Below are 23,272 nucleotides of genomic sequence, written 5' to 3'. Positions count from 1 at the left end.
CCGACAGTGCCGGCGCAGGTGGAGGAGGAGCCCCAGGTGAAGACAGAGAGGTGATGAGCCAGTGAGACATGGTGGAGCCGGAGTAACAGAGGACCGAGGAGGAGCCGAAGGGAAGGAGAAGCCTGACAGAGCTGGAGGGAGGGGGGGGATGAGGCGCAGCCAGAAAAATAGTCACTAGGTGATGGATGGACATCAACAGATTAAGGTGGAGCCAGAGGGACGAGGGGCCCAGCGGAACCAGTGGACTGACGGGCCACTGTGGAGAGGAGGGAGCTAGGAGTCATGGTGGAGCCACTGGGTCAACGGGACGAGGCAAAGTCGGGGACTCAGAGGCTGGAAACAGGAGCCCTCCTCAGGCTAGACTCAGGATCTGTGGGCCTCCCTGTGTGTGTGTGTGTGTGTGTGTGTGTGTGTGTGTGTACAAAACACGAAAACAAACAGAGGGGAGCACGCAATTAAACTTCTTTTCAGGTCGGGTCCTCTGTCACACACAGTTCCAGAGTGAATGACAGAGACGTAGATTAGAATAAACAATCTTTAATGAATCCACACAAGGGGCAATCCAAACCAGGAACAGGAGAAAAGACACGTACATAATGTAGACCGGACAAAAACAGAACGCACAGACTGGGACTTAAATTTATGGGGTAATGAAGACAATTAACTCAACACACCTGAATGCATGAACACAATCAAACAAGGGAGAAACTGGGTCACGGAGAACATGGGGTTGGTAAACAAAACAAAATCCTGTGTGCTGCATCTTAAAACACATGCAAATAGAAAAACACCAGCAAATTAAGAAAACATCTTCATTAGTTTTGACAACATGTGCTGCAAATACTCACAACACAACCAAATACAGAAACGCATTGCAAATAATCAAAATGCGACCAAAAGACAAGGCACTGCAAGTCGCACAAACCACAAGGGATTTTTTTTTCAAGGGGGCCCAAACAAGTTGTGAAAGCAAGTAAGCTAGCTTTTGAAAATGGTGCTAAATTACTATATACATTGCACAAGGCGAACCTTGACAGATTCTATATGCCTAAAATTACCTTTAGATTTAGCATTTAATTCTTTAGTATGTACATTCAACACTGTGGTACACTAGCCACACTTTGGCAATATTGTATGTTAAACAAACTTGCCAATAAAATACAAGTATGCCTATACTCTTTTGAAATGTTAAAATCTGAAATATGTTTCTTCATTTTTAACTCCCTGGAGAGACTGAAAATAACCCAAAAAAATGAATAGAAATAATGATTCTGTCTAAATAAATACTAATCAAATAGGCTAATTATATTCAACCCCTGAAAGGCATTAAGCACAATGCTTAGTTAAACCGTGTTCTTTAAAACTGATTAAATTAAAATATTTTGTTTACAATTCGTGTCAATATAAATAGCTAGAATTCTCTCGTCAGATTTCTAGTCATTCATTTAGCGTTGCTGTTACAGGTTTTGAACACTAGGTTAATGGCCACACCTTTCTGTGATTCTTCCTGTGGCCAGGGCCCGTTTATCGGCTTTAAATCATCCGCTTTACACACACACACACACAGTAGCGTACTGATCCCATACATCCCCGCTCACACACACATCGTTTAACAGCGTTTGCCCTGCGCGAAATACCGAGATAAACGCATTTATTCCGCCCGCAGATAACGGCATAAATCTAGCTGTACTTAACGGTGTGCGATTCGAAAGCTCGCTGGTGCGCGCGCTCTCTCTCTCTCTCGCGCTCCGCTCCTGACGTCAGCGAGATTGTCTCTGAGAGCGTCGAGCCCAGCAGCGCTCTCTCTCTCTCCACACTGACCCTCCATTGTGCGCACGCTAACGATGCCAGCGCTCGCAGCCGCCGCCGCCGCCGCCCAGTAGAGACCTCCCAGCCCGAGGACCGAGCACCACGACCCTGCTACACAGTCCGAGAGCGCGCGCCAGAGACTTATGTTCCAGCCCAACGTTGTCTTCTACGGGATTTAATGCTCTAGCTAGTCGCCGACAGGGAGAGAGAGAGTGAGTGTGTGAGAGAGAGGGATAAGGAAGAAACACCGAGGATATTTCTCACCCGGACCGTTTTGGAGATAAAAAAGAGCCAAGGTTCATCTAGCCATGGGATGTACACTGAGCGCAGAGGAAAGAGCGGCTCTGGACAGGAGCAAAGCCATCGAGAAAAACCTCAAAGAAGACGGAATCACTGCTGCTAAAGATGTGAAATTGCTCCTACTAGGTAATGCGGAGTGGAGCCCGTCAAATCTAACGTTAGCTGTATCCTACACATCTCAGCCGATGAATGTGGGATACATATAAGGAATCGCTTCTTTTTGACAGGCGATCTTACTCCCTTGTGTCTGTCTCTTCTCCACAGGGGCTGGGGAATCTGGGAAAAGTACCATCGTGAAACAGATGAAGTAAGTGGCATGTTTTAAATGACATCCATCAGTCAGTCAGTCAGTCAGTCAGTGTGCGCTGTGTGAGACACAAACGAACCCACCCACGCACAAACAAACCCTCGATTGCTTGATGGCGAATTCTTAGGTCCGCCATATTTTCAAGGAGTTCTCTCTCAAGTAGCGTGTTGCATACATTGTAGCTGTCCGTGGCGTGATGGTACGGTGTGGCAGATCCGCAGTATGTGTATTGTGGGCTCGGGAAGACGAGGCGCCGTCGATGTGCTGTTCACGAAAATCGTGCTGAAAGTCAACTGGGGGACCGTTTCTTTTAGTGTAATGCTCCATAGGCGTCCACTGACAGCGTAGCCTACTTCACACCCGGCTGAGTAACACTAGCACACTCCACCCCGATTTCACTTCATCCTGTCAGCGTTTACGGATGTCTCTGATGTCTTCCTGTGCTTTTGCTTCTATGACAAACGTCAGAAATCAATCAGAGTGGCTACTGTGCCCTTCTGGAAGATAACTAAATGGCTGTTCCTTAGATTTTACCACCCTTTTAGGGATTAATATATAATTTCACTTGAATTATATGCAGTATAGACCGATAACTGACTTGAACCATATGTATTATTTCATTTTTTTTATCGTTATCCCCACTTTTCTATTCGAATTGGTTCTTCAGTTTTGGGACCAATGATAAATGGCGTCCCCTTAATGGTGCTCATTTTTAATGTAATGTTTTCAATCTGTTACATAGCAACTATTAATATGCAGTGGGAAAAATGTGTTTTAAACAAACTGGCTCCAAATTAAAATGTCTCCCATTTAGATTCACATAAATATAGTTACTAATATAATCAATCTAAATTTATTTAAAATCTGAAATAAATGCATTAAAATTAATCTGCATATTTTATTTTTCACTTGTAAAAGTCATTTGATTAGTCAAAAACCCACTATCACTCACTCCCTACTATATGCAGCTAATACGGTTTTAAGAGCCTTCTGTTGACTGAGAATAGTGAAGGCAGAGCTTATATGATAAATGGTGCCTGGAGATAATGCTGTCGGCTGTGTGTGCATGGCGTTGATGCAGCATGAACAGGCCTTCATGCGTTTGCAGTCTGTGTTGGGTTGATGCTCATGGTGGAGATAGAAGGTTTGACACCCAGTCAGCCCAACTTCATCACAGCCATTTTTATGCTCTGACGTTCTCTTTACGCCTCACTGAAAACAATCTGTTCATCTACCTTGCGGTTTGGATGTCAGTTGATTGTCTGATAAATGCAGCTCCTCCAGTTATTTCCTTCTTTGACTCGCTTTGCAATAATTTATTTTATATGGTCACCATCTCTGAACATGGTGTGTTAAACAATACGTATAGGCTTATTATGTATATGATTATTGCTAATAGGTCTTAGATTGTAATTGAGATTTTTAGATGTCGAGCTGTATCAAACGCAGTTTATTGCTCAATGCAAAGCGTTCGATGAAGAGAAACGCCTCCATTCTCAAATGTGTGCACAAGCTGCCTTTGTCGAATCGAAATCTGAAGCCCTCAGAATATGTCATTCATCTGGTCTGGCTATATTATTATAATACGGTGCTTTTGTAATGCGATCCTAAGCCATTATAATGGAAAAACGCATGTAATTAGCACGGATATATTTTAAAATAGAGCATCGGTGGATTTCAGGCGGTTTCAGTGGTGGACAGCGCCCAGCAGAGTCTTTTTCTGTGATCGGCTTTCTTCGGCCATTGTCGGTTTTCTCCGTCGTTAAGAGCGTTGAACCTGCGGCAAGAGGGAAAACAGGGAATGGATTTGTGCGTTGTTTGCGCTGCTCACACGTGTTCAGAGAGAGGTGCGGTGTATTTTATTTCCCCAAACACCTACGTACCTTGATTCTTTTGTATTACATTTGTGCATTAAATTGTTATGTCCTAAATACAATGCTTAGCTTGAGACAATTGCCAAATTATAGCAAAATCAGCTGACTAACAGAGCCAGAAATTAATCATGGCAAAAAAAACAAATAAATTGCTAAGATATTTAAAATGCATTTTGATTTCAGTATTCTCTAGCATAGTGTTTGTGTTGTGATATCTTGGACATAGGCCTACATATAGGCTAAATTAAATTTGATGTGTACTACCAGGTAACATTGACGTTCTCATTGATAGTAAATCATTTCTGGCAGTGCTGAATGAGTTCAGATTGAGGATAAGGAGAAACCAAAATTATATATTTTTTCAGTCTCAAATTGCTTGGTCAGCTTAACAAATAAATGACAGTATTCACCACTGCTTTTAAGCCAATGTAGCTAATGCCTCAGGCATATTTCTAAGTCATACAAAGAGTGATGACTCTTTCCTCTCTAAGGATTCATTGTTGCTCTGATGTGCTTAAGTGGGTAATAAGAGTGTCTCATGATGGAGTTGGTTAAACTGTTTGGGTCCTAAAGGAGTGGAATATGTAGCTCTGGGCTTCTTACTTTAATACGTCATGAGTAAGTTGCTTTTTCAGGACTTTTGTTGAGTTTAACTGGATCGTTAAATTTTCCACCACCATCACATACTTACAATGCTTTTTAGGATATGCAGCTTCAGTATAATGTATTGCATTTAATGTAGATGTAATGCGTACAGTAAAAAGGAGTTTTAAAATCTGTTTGTCTTCCAGCTTTCCCAGAAGACAGCATTTAATATAAGCATATGTCTTGTTGTGTCTTCCTCCACAAAATGTTATGCATATATGTGATAATAGCAGCGCTATGATGAATCTAGATCATTGGTTTTAGCCAGACCATTTTGATGTATAGTGAAAATGACATAACAGAACACCAACATTCATATCGCAACAAGCTAATCAGACACTTCAAATACCTCCACTGTATGTTAGATAATTTCTACCCTTTAGTATTGTGTATTGCATGGCTTGAAAAGGGCGGCTGAAACAAGGAGGTGTGCACTTAACATGTCAGAGTAAACCAGAGAACTGGGTGATGTGTGAAAGATGGTGAGAGGGTGAGAGAGGGCGCAGTGTGAGGAGAGGGAGATGTTGGTGAACCCTGTGATTATGGTGCAGTTCTCTAGGCAGGCAACAGTGCTTCCATCTGCTTCATTAGTTCAGTGTGAGAGGGGAGTGTTTAAGTGTACACAGGCTGCTCTCAATAGATGATCACATCACACATACATGGCTCTCTCTCTTTCTCTCTGTTCCTGCGCTCATCATCCTGGCAGCTAGTCCTATGGGAATGAAATCTAAGCGATTGAAGGTATATTTTGTGTGTTGGGGGGGGGGGGGAGAAAGAGAGAGAAAAAAAGTATGGTGATGAGAACAGTTTCTTAGACCCTGGAGACAGAGCCATGTGTGTCATCATCCTGCATGTCACTTCCTCACCCACGCTTGTCATGCATGGATGATCAAAAGCAGCCTTCAGAAAACAGATAAAATGTATACGAAAAGTTATAAGGCATGATTTGTGCACTGAACAACCTTTACATGCCGATTGTGGTATATTTAAGCCATATGTCATCAGGTCATGTTTATAAGGATGTTTAACATGTTAAACCTGATCATTAATGATAATATTTTGTGCACTACTATTTAAAAGTTGTGGTCAGAATTTTCTTTTATTTTTAGCTATGACATATTAAATGGATAAAAAATGGACTGTAAAGACATTTACAATGTTATTTCACAAATCAATGCTCCTCTTTTGAATTTTCTAGTAGTTCCAGAATCCAGAGGAAAATTTAACATGATTTCCACCAAAATATTAAGCAGCACAACGGTTTTGAACATTGAAAATAAGAATGTTTCTTGAGCACCAAATCAGCATATCAGAATGATTTCTGAAGGATCATGTGACATTAAAGACTGGAGTAATGGCTACAAAAAATTTAGCAGCCATTCAAATAATTTAAAATATAATAAAATATAAAACAGTTATTTTTAAATTGTAGATTTTTGTTGTATAGTAGCCTAAATTTATATTAGCTCTATTTTGATCAAATAAATGCTGCCCTGGGGAGCATAAGAGACTTTCAAAAAACTGACCTAAAAGTTAGTGTACAGTAAAATGTTATGGTAAAAAAATGTTTGTTACATGTTTGCATTCACAAATCATTTAATAAAGGAACTGTGCTGATTTCGCAGACGTCAGACATCAAAGTTTATTTGAAGTGAAAATACCAGCCAAAATACTTGCAAACCACTCTGAAACCAATCAAGTGTTGCCCATAACCTGACAAAAACTTTAAGTAATGTAGACTGAATCTAAAAATGGATATGTGAAGAAATCTCAGTAACAAAGTCTTTGTGAATAATGCTGGACTCTTTAAAAAACTAAGAAGAAAATTTCAAATGTGGAGAATATTATGAGTCACATAAAGTAAACGCTGAGTAGACGACTTTTCTTCTGTAGTAACAATGAGTTGTGAAAGCACTAATTTAGACTGTTCTCCCATCTAATCAACTCTGTTCTGTTGTCTAATCTATGAACTGTAATCCAAGGCCACTCGTAATATTATCCTTTAAAAGCAGACTTCTGCTGCTGGATAGGATTAAAAATGTTTGTTTTTTCTACAGTGATCTATGCAGTATGCAATATGCTGGGCTGTCCTGTAGCTGGCTAATTGAAGGGTTGAAGCAGAGGACCCAGCTGTTCAGTTACACTCCATCTGTACAGCCATGAAGCTAAACTCTGGTCATGTACTCGAGTAGCCGAGCATGAAACATTATGTCTCTAGTGTCTAGAGGACGTTATTTGTTGAGTGACTGGCATCTGATTTTTGAGGTTAAGATGAAGAATACTGTGAGATACATCAAAAATAGTGATACAGTGTAGATGAGAGTGTTTCACTTCTCCTGGAAGTGGAACTTCAGCTCTACAGCAGTCTAAATTTCGATTGCGATACTCTGGATTTGAGTATTTATAAATAACAATAAGACTTTTGCTCCTGTTGTGTATGTGTATACATTTTATACATAAACTCAAAAAATAAAGGTTCTTTATTGGCATCAATGGTTCCACAAAGAACCTTTACCATACATGTAATCTTTTCGTTCCACAAAACGTTAATTGAAATGGAACATTTTTCTTTTAGATTATTAAAATAGTCTTCACACTAAGAAAAAAATGGTTGTTTTAAAAACTGTTAATTGAAAGGTGCGTTGGGGAACCAAAACTGGTTCTTCTATGGCATTGTTGTGAAAATCTACTTTTGAAACCATTATTTTTTTTAATCGTGTACATGTATATATATTTATTTTGGTTAGTGTGGATGCAGAGTATATTGGTTGATATAGTTGATTGGTTTATTATTTTTTTGTTTTATTTAATAGTATCTATTGATATTGGAAATTAAATTTTTCATGCTTAATTTCTTTAATCTTGTTAAATTGAATCTTAATTAAATCTCTAAATTCAGGTTTTACATATTGTATATTGTGATGCCTAAATTAGCCTGTAGCAACCTGTAAAATAACTGATTGTATAAATAAAATATTAACAATTTAAATTATTTTTTATTTTTTATTATATAAATAAAATTTTAATAATGACTATTCATAGTTTAAAATTATCTGATTATTGTTGAGAACATTTTAATATCAGTGCTTCCCAATTTGAGACATGATAATTTAATATTGCAAAGTGCATAAATGGTACAGGAAATCCATTACTTAAATGATCTAAAATCATACATAGGCCTATGTGTTTGGTTGCTTTAAGCTGCTTTTACATAGAAATTACCTGGAACAATTTGTCCCGGGAACTTTTTCTCCCCAGACCTGTTGCTGTCTACATTTCCATCATGGTCTAATTCTGCAAACAGCAGCGTACTTAATAACGTCAGTCAGCTCGCCTTGGCTACTGCAATTTTCCTCTTTGTATTTACAGTAAGATGAAATATATGAAACACTGCTACCTTTTTTCGTTTTCATTTAAACTATGCAATAATAATAAAAATAATAATACTTTTTGTATACATTAATTCCTTTGTTTAACCATTCTGTTATGATTATTAGACAGAATTATATCTTTATTAGACTGAACTGTTAACAATGACAGTAAACAAGAGTGTGATCTGTATGCGCTCCGCTCAGGCACTGCCTTTCTCAGCGGCATTAAAATAAAAGTCTGACATGCCGTCAAAATAAATGTCCTGCCTCGAACACATGGGCCAAGCAGAAAAACTTATTGGCGGATGCCGATATTTGAACATTGTAAAATATTGGCCGATATATCGGCCTTTGCCATATATCGGCCGACCACTATTTATTTATATCCTTGTTCCTGCAGTGGAAACACAAACAGTACCGGCCCAAAGTCCCTAGTTCCTGGGGAAAGTTTTTGTGGTGGAAACGGGCTTTAGTTATCCTTTTAAGAGTAGTAGGTGTATTCTCTGACCCTATTGGGTTTAACTTAAACCTTTACTGAACCCTGCATGTTTTTAGTTTTATTGTTCAAGGCTTCATAGCAGATGTAAGTTGAAGAGGGTTATTTGGGTGGGTGAAGCCTATTTTAATGCAAACAAAGAAAATTAGCATTGACACAAAGCACCCTTGCATGTGACTGCAGTGCTGCTGGCTCTGTCATTGGCAAATGCAATAGTGTGCAGTATGCAGATTACAAGGTAATTTACACTACAGCTTAACGTCTGATTTTTTTTACTTGGAAATCTTTCTATAGAAAAATGACATATTTTAATCTTCCAAGCATTGCAAGTGCGGTGGGTTTGGGTGGGACTGTGACTAGGCACACTTGCAAACCATAATATCTGTGTATTTGGGGAAGTTCTGAGTCACTATAGAAAGGGAAAGGGAAGGAGCTCTGATGAAACACACATGCTGGTGAAATTAACTGAACAAATGATAGCTTCCCCGTCCATTTTTGCTTCTCTTTGTGATCTTCTGACTGTCTGTCTGGCTTTCTGTCCCTCTGTAATAGAGGGGTTTCATGTGTTTAGGTGATGTGATTGGAGTTGACTGAGCACAGGGAGAACAAATGGTTCTCATGCGTTGATTTCCCAGAGCTCTGGCTGTAATACTCTGCTGTGATCCCCTCTGGCTCGGCCCACAGACACTGTGTGACTGTTAACAAGACACACCTCAATTCTTCTGAGGTGGTTTGCTCTCCACATGGCCCTCTTAGATATTTATTCAATATGCGTTTATTTGTTTCTATACCTGTGCCATTGCAGCATGCATTTTGCATCTGATTTGTGAACGCTACTGGGTATGCAAAGTCATCAACCCCACAAATTCAGACCGTTAAACATGCAACATTCAGATCATATATACCATGCCAAGGTTTCTATTGTAAAATCACTGACCTTTATATATCATGGTCAGGTTGGCAAATGTATATCAGAAATGGAAAATTAAAGGCAGATTTGGGGATTAAATGCCACCAAACTGACCCCCCCCCTCCCAAAAAAAAAGAAGAATGTCCAAAAAAAAAAGACCCTGCACAATTTAGCTAGATCTATTATGACTGTCATAATTAAAGTAAAATGTGAAATTAATGAAGATTGTCCATTGCAGCATTTCATTTTATTTCATTTTCATTCACTGTAGAATTGCTCACATTGCATCAGATTTCTTTTTATGCCTAGTTTGCTGCAATGAACATTATATCTTTTCACACAATCTCTGTTGAGCTTATGAATGCATTGTTCAAAAATAAAAGTTTTTATTTACATATGTGTACTGTGTATATTTATTATGTATACATAAATACACATTCATAGTATATATTTTAAAATATGTACATGTATATATGTATATCAGTATAATATAATATATATATTTAATATATAAACAATTTTTTTTCTGAAATATATACATGCATGTGAGTGCTTTTATATATGCATAATAAATATACAGCAGCACACATATATTATGTAAACAAAAACCTTTATTTTGGATGCAATTTATCATGATTAATCGTTTGACAGCACTGTGTTAACACATTCATCCCCACACAGAACACTGAAGTTATTCAGTGCAGTCTCTTACTGACAGAGATGTATAGTAACGAAGTAGAACTACTTCACTACTGTACTTAAGTACTAAAAGGCGGTATCTGTACTTTACAAAAGTATTATTTTTTTCTCCTACTTCCACTTTTACTTCGGTACATATTTTCGCTGAGTTTAATACTTTTACTCCGATATTTTTTTTATGTGCTGCATCGTTACTCGTTACAATTATAATAATGTTACGAATCATTCCATTACAAACCACTGCCAGAACTGTGGGTGGCAGGTTTGATGAAGCTGGCACATCATTGAGCAAATCAAGCGAGACTGCGCGTGCTGACTGAACTGCTGTGAAGAGAGAGATGAACACCGAGCCGAGCCAGATAATGACTCGTTCACGAGTCAAGAACCGGTTGCATCGGTTTTCGGATGACCAGTAACGTTAGTTCTTTCTGACAGTTCGATTCAATAAACCAGTTGAAGAAAACAGTTCACCGATTCCTTTGCGCTCGATGCAATGGCATCATTGGCGTTGACTGCACATGGGCTCATAACATTAACACAGAATCAGTTCAGAATCAATCACCAAAAGAATCAGTTCGGTTCCAGACGCTCTGTGTGTCGGTTTGCTTCACGCTAAATCACACATGTGCAGTATCATCAGCTCCTCGGTTCACGAATCGGACGCGTCTGACAGAAACGGTTCTTGACTCGTGAACGAGTCATTATCTGGTTCGGCTCGTTGTTCATCTTCAGTTCTCTCTTCACAGCAGTTCAGTTAGTGTACTGTTTGAGTCAATGAATTACTCCGGGATATTGGTTTGTTTTAACTCAGAGGGAGTGTCAGACACATTAAACAAGTTAAGCTTAATTCATCTGTGGATTAATGCGTATTGGAGACGCGAACTGTTTAAAACGATTCAGTTCGATTTGGTGGACTGTTTCAAAAAGATCCGGTTAAATCGAATGATTCGTTCGCGAACCAGATATCACAAACTGCTTTGTTTTTAACTGTCTTAAAACAGACACGGAAGAGAAGACAATGCTGAATAAAGTCGTAGTTTTTGCTATTTTTGGACCAAAATGTATTTTCGATGCTTCAAAAAATTCTAAATGACCCTCTGATGTCTTACGGGTTTGAAACAACATGAGGGTAAGTTATTAATGACATCATTTTGCAAATTGGGCTAAATAACCCTAGTAACCGTTTTTTTTTGTTTACAAGAAGTTACAGTCAAAGGAATTGTGATTGTCCTTTAGGTTAATCATTTGAAATGGTAAAAACAATATGTTCAAACTTTTGACTACTTTCTTTAATAGCTACATAACACAATACTTCTACATTTACTTTCAGTACTTGAGTAGTACATTTTAAAATAGACTACTTGCAATACTTAAGTACAAAAAATGTTGAATACTTTAGTACTTCTACTTAAGTGTGGTGCTTAAAGAGCACTTCTACTTCTACTCAAGTCACTTTTTTGATAGAGCACTTGTACTTTTACTCAAGTATGGTTCTCTAGTACTTTATACATCTCTGCTTACTGACTGCATCTTCAATCTCAAATTCTTTCTTCATCACAAACAAGAAAGTGCAGAGATGTAAGCGATTCAGTGTTATTTACACACTTTCTTATAATACAATTTGTTGCCTGTTTGAATAACCATTTTGTTTTTCATGCTACTGAAATAGCCAGTGAAAATCTTGATTTTCTAGTCAGTAAAATGCGATAAAAAACTCTTAAACTCGTAGCTAAAAATGATTTTTAGCTTGTTTTGTCTATAGCCAGAAAATGACATGCCTTTTCCTCACAAAACTTTATATTAAGTGACATATCATGAATTATTTGTAGAATATTCCCCTGTATTAAGCTTCTTTTTTATTTATTGTTTTTATTGTATTCATTTATTTTGTAAATGCATGTACATAAGCAGCATTAAACAAATAAATAGTAAATAAATAGGAGTCAGATATGACTGTTTTAAAACTGGTCATTGAAAAACACTGTTTTAACACTATTTTATTCCTTAATGTAACTACTAATAGATCTTTGACATGAGAATAATGGTGGTGTTTTGGGAACTAAAATAGCACAATATTTGAAAATAAATCCCCACTCTTTGTTTCGACCTGCTTTAAGGAGTCATATCCTTTGTGTGTTTAGAATTAAGATATTGTACAGTAATTCTGTTCTCATTTATTGTAAATAAAATAAAAAAAAATCAGAGAGAGGAAGTGAGAAAGGGTTTAGCTCAGGTAAAAATGGTCTCTTTCTCTATATTTCCTACTACGTCTCACACACACACAAGCAAATCTTTTTTTGCTGGTTAGAGAGTTGGTGCCTTCTGAAAATTAAAGGATGAACAGGAGAGTGGGAAATAGTGGGGCCGGAATGTCAAGTGATTCCCTGAACCCTTTAGTAACCCTTGCCTCCGTCTCTTTTGGTCTCTCTGTGGTGGGTCCATATGTACTTGTGGTGTGGAGAGTTCTGGCTGACCCATGTGCAGGTGATAATAACAAAAGATCTTTGTCTTAGTGAGGTGTTTGTGTTGGGCCATGAAGCAGGTCCTAGTCCAGCCCCTTCAACACCAACACAAGAGCTTTATTGGGGAGACAGTCAGGGAGGGTCTGCTGATCTGATCGGGTCAGCTGATTTAAAGCATGACAGTGCAATGTGAACTCTCCTTATGGTGGAATTGGTGGGGGGAGTGCCTTATATTAAAGCCTTATATTTACTACCATTCACAAGTTTGGGGTCTATAACATTTATGATTTTTAAAGAGGTCTCTTATGTTAACCAAGGCTGTGTTTATTTGTCATAGTGTCCAAAAGCTGTTGAGCTCCAAAAAACTATAAAAGTAGTCTGTACGACTGTACTTATACGGTTGTTATATGGAAAAGATCTTTATCGAGATTGATTAATTTTTTTTCTTATTCAATCGTAAATGTACTTAAAGATTAGCATATACATTTGGAACGACTATGAGGGTGGGTAAAATAATTTTCATTTTCAGGTGAACTTTTAAATGTTAAAATGTCACACAATTTGGTCTTTCACACCTAGCTGTGTGGAAATAATTTCCTTATTTGCAAGTGTTAGTGGGGTACTGATGAAAAGTCTGTTGTGGGATGATGTGTGTGAAGAGTGTTAATTGCATTCTGCTTTGACTGTGTTTTGCCATGTGTTTAACATTGTAACCTTAACCTGGTGACCATGAGTATACATAGGTCTGTCTGTTGATGGTTTCCAGCAACCTTTGGCCCTGGGGAGCAAACATGTTCACACACAAAGAAACACAAATGGAGCTTGGGTATTACGTATAAGTGAAAATGAAAGTGACATGACATACAGCCAACTATGGTAACCCATACTCAGAATTCGTGCTCTGCATTTAACCCATCGAAGTGCACACACACACAGCAGTGAACACACACACACACACCGTGAACACACACCCGGAGCAGTGGGAGGCCATTTATGCTGCGGCACCCAGGGAGCAGTTGGGGGTTCGGAGCCTTACTCAATGGTACCTCAGTCGTGGTATCGCCTTAGGTTACTCAAACCCACAACCTTAGGGTTAGGAGTCAAACTCTCTAACCACTAGGCCACGACTTCCCCCTAAAAAAGCAACTTTTAATTAAGGTATAATTGCAGATGAAGTAGGGACTACGCCTGAGGCCTTTTGTTCACACAGACATACGAGGTGGAACATTTCTGCTTTTGCAGTGTCCGCTTCCCTTTTACTGACTGAAAACTACAGATGTTGCCCCATCGCTTACGGTAATCACACGTGTCATCATTTGTCAGGAACAGCTGATGGTTTGACTCTTACAGTGTGAAATTGTGGTCCATAACTAATGCAGGTGCTTTGCATTGGTATGTGCACGTCCTTCTGGTGGTGACCGCTGAGGATGTGCTACCATATTTAATGAACATGCATTCCCTCCTTCTTTTCTTCACTCTGTTGCCATGGAGATGACAATGGCCGCCATGAATAGAGGATGACAAATGGCCTAGAGTAAGTAAAGGGGGATGGGTAGTTACTCTGAACCGTGAATCAGAGGAAAAGTGGGAGTGAATCAGGGGGTTGGCTGGGGGCAGTGTACAGGACGAAGGTTGAACATGTCTGGGTGAGAGTAATATTATGTATTCATATCCATAGTTACCTGCTAGTCTGGTACTAATAACCACTTCCAGGTTTTAAGCAATATGAAATTAAAATTAATCCAATTTATTTAAATAAATGACTGGTATGAATCATCAGAGGATGATATTATAAAGCTTACATTAAAATATTAATGTAAATTTCTCCACTTATGAAATTACTTTTCATTTCACTTCAACTAAGCCTGAGTGGGTGCAGAAAAATTTATATTAGGCTGAATATCGTATTATGTAGGTATAGAGTGAATAATAATGAGGCCAATCAGTCAAATCTTAGTGAATACATGTTTCCTTTTCTCTTTTAATTTTATTTTACATTGTTCAGCACTTTGGATAGTTTTGCTATGTTTAATATGCTATATAAATAAAAGTTACTTACTTTACTTATTTAATTATTTTTATTGAACGTTTCGTTATAAACATTCCATATTATGGAATTCCAATTTATGGAATTGTTTGTTATAATTTTTTTTTTTTTTTTAATGCACATCATTTTAAAGTTCACCCCAAAAATTAATTCTGTCATGTCATTCCAAACCCATAAGACCTTCATTCATCTTCAGAACACAAATTAAAGCCCAGAAAGGTAGTGAGGACACTGTTAAAATAGTCCCACTGATGTCACTTGGACTATTTTAATTTTGTACTTACTACCTTTATGGGCCTTGAACGTGTCATTTGTGTTGCTGTCTATGCAGGGTCAGAAAATTCTTGGATTTCATCAAAAATATCTTAATTTGTGTTCTGAAGATGAAATAAGGTCTTAGGGGTTTGGAATGACATGAGAGTGATTAATTAATGACAGAATCTCTTTAAATGCACGTGGCCTTGTAGTCCTTATCAAAACCATTTATTTCCCCTTTTGCTCAAACTGGCATCTCCTCTCTGATGCCGTGTTCACTGGCACGAGGGCAGAACAATAAAGCCTCCCCTCCATCAACCTGTCACTCACATGAGATTGCATTAATTAGCAAAGTCAAGAATTCAGTCAACTCCCAATGGACAAAACCTTGGCTTATATTTTTTTCTCATTTGAGAAGCCATTTCACTCGTACGAACATCATAATAGAGAAGAAAAGCCAATCACAGCTGTAACGTGCAGGCCTATTCAGAGTTTTACTAATCATTCTCATTCTGTAAGAACAGGGAAGTCCATATGTATCTACAACTATAGTAATAACACCTGAGAAACCATATAGTACTTTCAGAACAAGTTTTTTTTTCCCAAGCTGATGAATGATGCATTGACAGCCAATCAGAATCCATCCGATTTTAATGAGCTCAAGCATTTAAAGCGGCAGACAACATAACTGCAGTACATGCTTATAATAAACAGAATGTTATCATCTGCTGGTGTGAATGCTAATATAGTTATAGGTATAGACGGTTTCAACGGCATCAACATAAACAAACGTTAATGCGCGTGAGCGCTTTTGTGGACCTAACTTAACTTCCGGTAGACTCCAAATAGAATCAATAACAACAGCCAAGTCCCTCTAGAGTAGATATTTTTTGATAACAAACAAAATGTGTTTTCTGTGTGGATCAGGCGGACTTAATGAAAATGCTAATTCATTATTTGCCAGCAGGAGATGTTTTAAAGCACAGACATAAAGCGCGAGAAATAGAGGTTTCCCCAGTAACAGCTGTAAACAAAGCAGAGCTGGTACGCTCACACGCTGCTTTATCGCGCATTTAACATGCAAGTCTTCTTTCAGAAATACAGCGATATAAAAACACCCATGCCTCATTTTGATATTTAAACATAAATGTAAGGAATTATTATTATTAAACGTACACTACGTTACGTAACGTTACTCATGTTTATTTAACGAAATGTATGGGAAACACATCCCGCAGCACAGCCACCTGAGCCCAACTTCAGTCTACTCATCACCTTGGCTTTAACTGCGTTTGTAGATGGCACCGCAGCCAGACCGATATACACAACACAGACCGGAAGTTAACTTAGGTCCAGGCGCGTGCGCCCGATGAAACCGTCTATAGTTATCTTTATAGTTGCTGTAATATAATGCTGCTTTTATGTGTTGACAGAATGAAAGGAATTTGTATAATTTGCAAGTCTCAGTATGTCATGTGCATGCTGTTTAATTTAGCAAAATGGACTAAAATATTCAAAAGCCAGATGTGGTTTGTTGTTTAATTTCATGATTACTAAATGCTAATTAGCTGACTCACTATTTGCTGCCTACATAGGAAGCTTTCTAAACCAGCACTGAACATCGTAAGTTATGAGTTTAAAATGCTTTACATGGGCAACAACTCCCTGCGCAACACAAATATTAATAAGTATAATGCACGTTAAAGTCTCTTTGTAGGCAGCTGATTGTCTTTTTAAAAAAAAAAAAAAGAAATACTGATATTTTGAGTCTAATTGCTTCCCTTAAATCACTCTCCTTCAGTGTTCAGAAAGCTTGCTTTACTCTGTGAGAGAAAATTAGATGATGGAAGGAAAATAAAGAGGGAGGCATATTATGGACCTGTCACACTCACCCTGCTGTTTCATAATTGTAATGACGCTCTGTAGTTTTTTTTTTGACAAGTGTTTCTGTGAATTGATCTAGTAGAATGTGACTCGCATACATCTGCACACAGTAGAAGGGACAGGCAGCGTACATGTTAGGGAGATGTTAGGCTTCAACAGTGAGAAGTTGACCTGCGAACTTCCTAGGAGATTGAGAATGTGAAGCTCTGATTATTATTGTTATAAATAGATGTCCCTCCTAGTGTTTGATGTGACAAGTGGCCATGTCCGGAGGGTGATGACAGAAACAGCACTCAAAAGCACCATCAGGACAAGGGATTCTCTTACAGATGACATGAGCCAGCTTTGAGAGAAAGGAGCGAGAGGTGGTGTGGGTCACTGAGTACATGCGTGTACTCGATCTGATCCAGAAAAGTCTGAGTATTGGCCGATTCTGATCCGATACCAGCACTTTCTTTTCTTTTTTCATCTATGTAGAATTTATATACTTCTGTTCAGTGTGTTGACCTGATCGTACATTTTTTGTGTGTTAAACACAGTCTATTACATATAGTCAATTTAATTTTAATTAAAAAATACAGTATAATCATAATCTATGACAGAAATACTGTTATAAACTAGGTTAGTAGATATTTTAGCAGCAAAGGTTATTCTAGAAAAATTCATGAGTGCACAATTTTATAAAATCTAAACATTTAGTGAAATAACATTATTTAGGGAGCAAGTAAATCTGGTCAAATTTTACACATTGCTCTTTGTATTGTAAAATGCATAAATGAAAACTAGAAAATGTATTTATATATAAATATAAATTATAAAATTAAAAAACATTTATTTTAAATACATAGCACAGTATTGAAGGAAGCAACATATGATAGATAGGATTCCTATCTATCTTATGTTGCTGCCTCCCTTACTGTGCTATATATTGGATTATCAGTAGACTTTCTTTCTTCATAGGAGAGAACAAGAAATGCTATAAATAATCTTTCATTGCGCAAAAGTATTATAATATGAAAAGCTCCAATACAGACCAGCACAAAGCTCTTATGCGCATCCCATGTGCAGAATGATGCGTTTGAAGCAACATGGAGTCACAGCACGCAGCTCTGCATAGAGAAGATAAGCACGACAAAATTGCTATACTTCTCTGTGTTGACCTGATCATCACTTGTGTTAAACACAATTTACTATAGACAACTTCACTTTAATGAAAAATAACATGAAAAAATATACAGTATAATCATAATTAGGCAGTGTTCGGCAGTTAAAGACACGGCGCTTGTGTGTAGTGCGCGTCATTGGAAACAATGTGTTCAGTTAAAGAGGCAGGGCGGCCTCTTTCATAATTTCAATAATAATAAATGCGACTTATAGTCCAGTGCGACTTATATGTTTTTTTTCCTCATCATGACGTATTTTTGGACCAATGCGACTTATACTCAGGTGCGACTGGTGCACATGCCTTTTATGTTGGTGAATGCCGTGATGATTTGTCCCTTTGTGTAAATAAGATTGAGTGCACTCAAACCAACTTACAGGTCACAGAGCACAGTTGGTGTGATTGTGTAATAAAATCAGCAGGAGCTTGTATTGGCCTGATCCTTCACCTCTCAGGACACACACACACACAAATGCACACCTTACAGACAGCCTCGAGATGTGAGAAATTAGTCTTCTTGCATGAATGCTAGGGGTGTAACGATACGCGTATTCGTATTGAACCGTTCGGTACGACGCTTTCGGTTCGGTACGCGGTACGCATTATGTATACCGAACGGTTCGTTGGAGTAATTAATTATATTTGAAAAAAAAAAAAAAAGAGAGAGATAGAAATATAATGATATGCGTTCAACAAGGTAGCCCAATAACCCAAACAACGTAACAGGCAACGCCCCTGACACTCCCGAAGAAGAAAAAAACACCATCTTATATGTTTATGTTAGGCTACTCAGCAGGCGCTCGCTCACTCAGTACGCGCTGAAGGCTCGTTGCAAAATAGCCAATGCGTTTAACAGACTAGAAATGAGAAGATCCTCCAATAACCAACAGGTCTGGTGTTTGGGTGCACTTTGGATTCCCTTTAAGCTATAATGGTGATGGCAAGAGAGTGGTGGATAAAAAAACAACGGTATGTCGCATCTGCAACATGACAGGGTACACCAGCGGGAATACAAAAAAAAAAAAAAAAAAAAAAAAACACCAGCGGGAATATCTGGGATATATGCGTCAGTACTATCTGGGAAAAGACGAAAAAAAGGAGAAACATGCACGCAGCAAACTATCCCTGCAGCATTTAGACACTATAGCTTACAGGGAATCCAACCCAAACACCAGACCTGTTGGTTATTTTAGGATCTTATATTTCTGGTCTGTTAAATGCATTAGACATTTTGCAACGAGCCTTCAGCGCGTGCTGAGTGAGAGAGCGCCTTAGGGGCCGTTCACATATCGCTCCTAAAAACGCGTGGAAAACGCTAAGCACGTCTTTCTCCTCCTTTCCAAAGCGCTCGGCCAGAAGCGCTCATGAGGCGTCTGTCTTTGCTAAGCAACAATGACGTGCTCTCTCCATGAGACGCGGAAATTTCAGCGAAGGATAAATGGATTTGCAGCTCTAAAAATCGCTTGCAGTAGCTCTGCTACTAAATTTATTTCAAAATTGCAATCCATATACAACTATGATCAGCTGTTCCTTCATCTTGGCTGAGCTCTCAACCTTGTTACGGGAAAGGATGAAGCTGATTGGTTGGTTCTTGTCACATGACCCGCGGTGCGCTTGCGGCATTCTGAAAAGTTGAGATGTTTTTACATTTTGCTGTATCTAAAACGTATCGAACCGAACCGAACCGTGACATCAGTGTATCGTATCGAACCGAACCGTGAATTTTGTGAACCGTTACACCCCTAATGAATGCCGTAAGTTTTTACATCTGAGATGATCCTTTCTCTCACTCTGTTCTCTCTCCTCTTTAATGAGCTGTTCTATAATAAGTTCATCTGAAGGAAAGGTTGCTGTAATGATGTCTCTCCTCCGCCCACATGCTAGCTTCCAGAGATGAAAATGAATGTTAACCTCACACAAACTTTCTAAAGACACCCCTTGTCTTGTCTCTTCAGATAACAACTCTTCATCATCCTCTTTCTCATGTGGGTTCTGGAGCTTGATCCCTGAAGCTGTTAGAACTTAGTTTGGCAGTGTTCTCATGAGAGAGTGACTTTGTGTGAATGTTTGTGAGCTTACAATGCACATTATAGCATAAGCTTTCTTTCATAATTTAAGCTAGTGTTATGATATTGCCTAGATTTGAAAAAGACAAAGATATACAGCTCTTTGTTGCAATTACAATATAAATATTTTTAATAATTTGCAGACTTTCTTGTATGTGTCGAGTAACCCATTAACACATAAGTTCACAAGCATTTTTAAATTACATATTTGTATTATGATCTATACTGTTCAAAAGTATTTGTTTCAATGTTTTTATGTTCTTATGTTCACCAAGACTCCAGTGTCACGTGATTCTTCAGAAATCTGACTGAGTGCTCAAGTAACATTTCTTATTATAAATGGTGCAAATGTCAGCGATGATAGCCTACTGGTTAGTTCATCTACATATAGCCTAGCACAACTACGCTCACGGCGGCCTGAGTTTGATTCTTGCCTCAAAGTTCTTTGCCGATCCCACGCCCCTTTGTCCATCCAGTGCTTCCCTGCCAGCTCTCTACTGTCCCCTTACAATAAACTCATAAAAAGTCCATAAATATTACTGATTTTTTTTAAATGGTTGAGCATAGTATAACAGTTGAAACCAGTTGGTTTGTATAAAAGTTCAAAAACAGAATCACATTTTTGTTTTTAAGTTTTGTGTATATGAAGACACCCACAAGGAAGTCATTTGGAGATATAATTATCTATAAGTGCATATATTCTGTTCAGGAAGTATTCATTGTTCCGTTTACGTTAAAGCCCAGTGTCTGTTCCTGACCATAAATTCAGGGTTTAGACCTGAGTATAGCCATGCAAACATACTAGGGTTTGCACAACATCTGATTTTCACTAAGCGACTATAGCTGTCCAGAAAAATAGCCAGCTGGTTGATCTGTCCGAATTCACCTCCATTTGCTGTGTACCATCAGCCGCCTTTGATGTTCTGGCAGGTCCAGCACTGTGTTCACAGGGACTTTGTGATTGGAGAAAGCGCACATATATCTACTGTCAGATTCACACTGGCTGCTTTGTCATGTCAGTGCTCAAACAGTCTTGCCCCATTTGCTTGTGACTCTAAGTCTCATGAAAGTTTGTAACAGTTTTGTGTATGAATTCCATATGAAGGATTGCTGGCTGAAGTCATTTAATCCATAAATAGTCAAAGGGCCGAAAAAAATCACCAGTGGTAGAACTAAATGTCTATTCAGTTAAACTAATAAAATGTATACATAGGAGACTTTATTCTAGCCCACAGTTGTAGTAACCTATTTGGCCACAGGACAGTATCCTGATCTGCACATCTGTGACTAAGACTGTGTACAGTGTGTGTGTGTGTGTGTGTGTGTGTGTCAAGCCCTTGGTCTTTGCCGGGTCAACTGAAATGGGAGCCCTCTGAGTTAGAGTCTACTTTCAGTGTCTCACATTTGAAACAGATCAATGTTTCCATCCTCCTGCGGGAATCAAAAACCGATGTCCTTATTTATATTGCGACTTTCAAAAGACCCTAAACATTTGTTATTTTTATCAGCTGAATTATTTAGTGGTCATCTGAGAAATGTGAAAGAGTGAGAGTGACAGGCACACACACACACACACACACAGAGAGAGAGAGAGAGATTGTGGGAATGGCCATGTAATCCCCTCATCAAACTGTTTTCATTGGTTTGCTAGCACCAGCTGCTGTTGTATAACAAGATTAAATTGCTCATAAAATATATAAAGTATATAAAGACATTTTACACATAAGGAAACACATTTTTTTAAACTCCATTTGATTTATTTCAACCCATTTACCTAATTTGACCATTTAATTTAGTTTAATTGTAAAGCAGCACAAGTGTGACATTACGCCCACGGACCGGCACACAAAAGTGCAAACACTTCAGCAGTTTCGAAGTCGTCATCGGATTGGTTGAATTATACAGAATTTCTGGGAGACACATGTGCCGTGTTCTTTAACGTTCCACCTGGAAACAAAGATGACGTGCTGCCAAACCTCCTCACGAAATAAGAAAGCCATTGTGTTTACAACTCTGAAAATGAGGGCTTATCCTGATCAACTAAACGTCGGATTCTCAAAAGTTTGTGAAATATTTAAACAGCGGCACGGAATCCTTAAAATTGTTCTGAGAGTTTGACACACCAGTCTGTTATTTTAGCAATATTTCCATGCCCCAAAACATGCGAACAAACTGAACTGTGATTGGTTGTTTGACATGCCAGTCAAAAGGGCTCATGGGCAGGCCTTGGCCAAAGAAAGCTGCCATGGATAGACTAGTGTTCAAACAACCCCAAAATAAAGCAGAATAAAGCATTCTCCTATAATAATTTATTTACTTTTAATATATATTTGTATATATTTTGGTTGAACTAAGTGCAATAGTGAGCTAATGATATGTAGTAGCCTTTAGGCCACCTGAATTTGTGTGTTATGCATGTGTGTGTGCACCAAGTGGTCAAAAATATCATCCCCAAACACATGCTTCATCACACCTCTCCCTGGCACCAGTCTAATAAACCAGTGTGATGTCTGGGTCTGCATAATGCCAGGCTTTGCCAGTCTGTCTGGCTTTTCTCATGCCACACTAACACCATTTTCCAAGACCAGCTGAGCGCTGATGTGATAATTCACTGGCTTTAGCTTTCAGGACAGACAATGCTACTATGTATTAAGGAAATGCATATAATGTGTGTGTTTGTGTGTATATTATTGGTAAAAGCCTCATGATCTAAAAATGCCTTGCCATCTTTCAGTATTGTAGAACAGACAGATGTCCAAACCTAATTTTAGCTAAATCAATTGAATTAGGGGTTTTGGCCACAGAAGGACCAAGTGCCACTGGGGCCCTCCTTTGTGGTTTGGCTCCAGCAGGGTCATATTCTCTGTGAGAAACCAGTCCCTCGCTGTTCTGTATGCACTACTTTCCCCGGATCAAAGTCAGGCATGCCGTCTGTTGCAGAAATAACACCATTTTATTATAGATAATGGGTAAAAATGTTTGGGA

At 38.5% G+C, this 23,272-nt stretch overlaps 1 protein-coding gene across 3 annotated transcripts in view; it reads left to right on the top strand.

Moving 5' to 3' along the window:
- Positions 1–1,387: 1,387 nt before the first annotated feature.
- Positions 1,388–23,272, top strand: part of LOC113091628 (guanine nucleotide-binding protein G(o) subunit alpha-like) — an 86,796-nt gene continuing 64,911 nt past the window's right edge. Inside the window, exons 1-2 of one of the 3 annotated variants that reach the window (XM_026257208.1) lie at positions 1,388–2,235; positions 2,374–2,416. In XM_026257208.1, coding sequence (XP_026112993.1) covers positions 2,118–2,235; positions 2,374–2,416 — 161 coding nt within the window. In that variant the 5' untranslated portion in view covers positions 1,388–2,117. The remainder of the gene's footprint in view (positions 2,236–2,373; positions 2,417–23,272) is intronic. The other 2 variants (XM_026257207.1, XM_026257206.1) reach the window with 2 other exon arrangements.

The sequence above is a fragment of the Carassius auratus genome, unplaced genomic scaffold (genome assembly GCF_003368295.1).
Source record: "Carassius auratus strain Wakin unplaced genomic scaffold, ASM336829v1 scaf_tig00214259, whole genome shotgun sequence".
Classification (NCBI taxonomy): Eukaryota; Metazoa; Chordata; class Actinopteri; order Cypriniformes; family Cyprinidae; genus Carassius; species Carassius auratus.
This window is presented reverse-complemented; position numbering and strand designations above follow the sequence as displayed.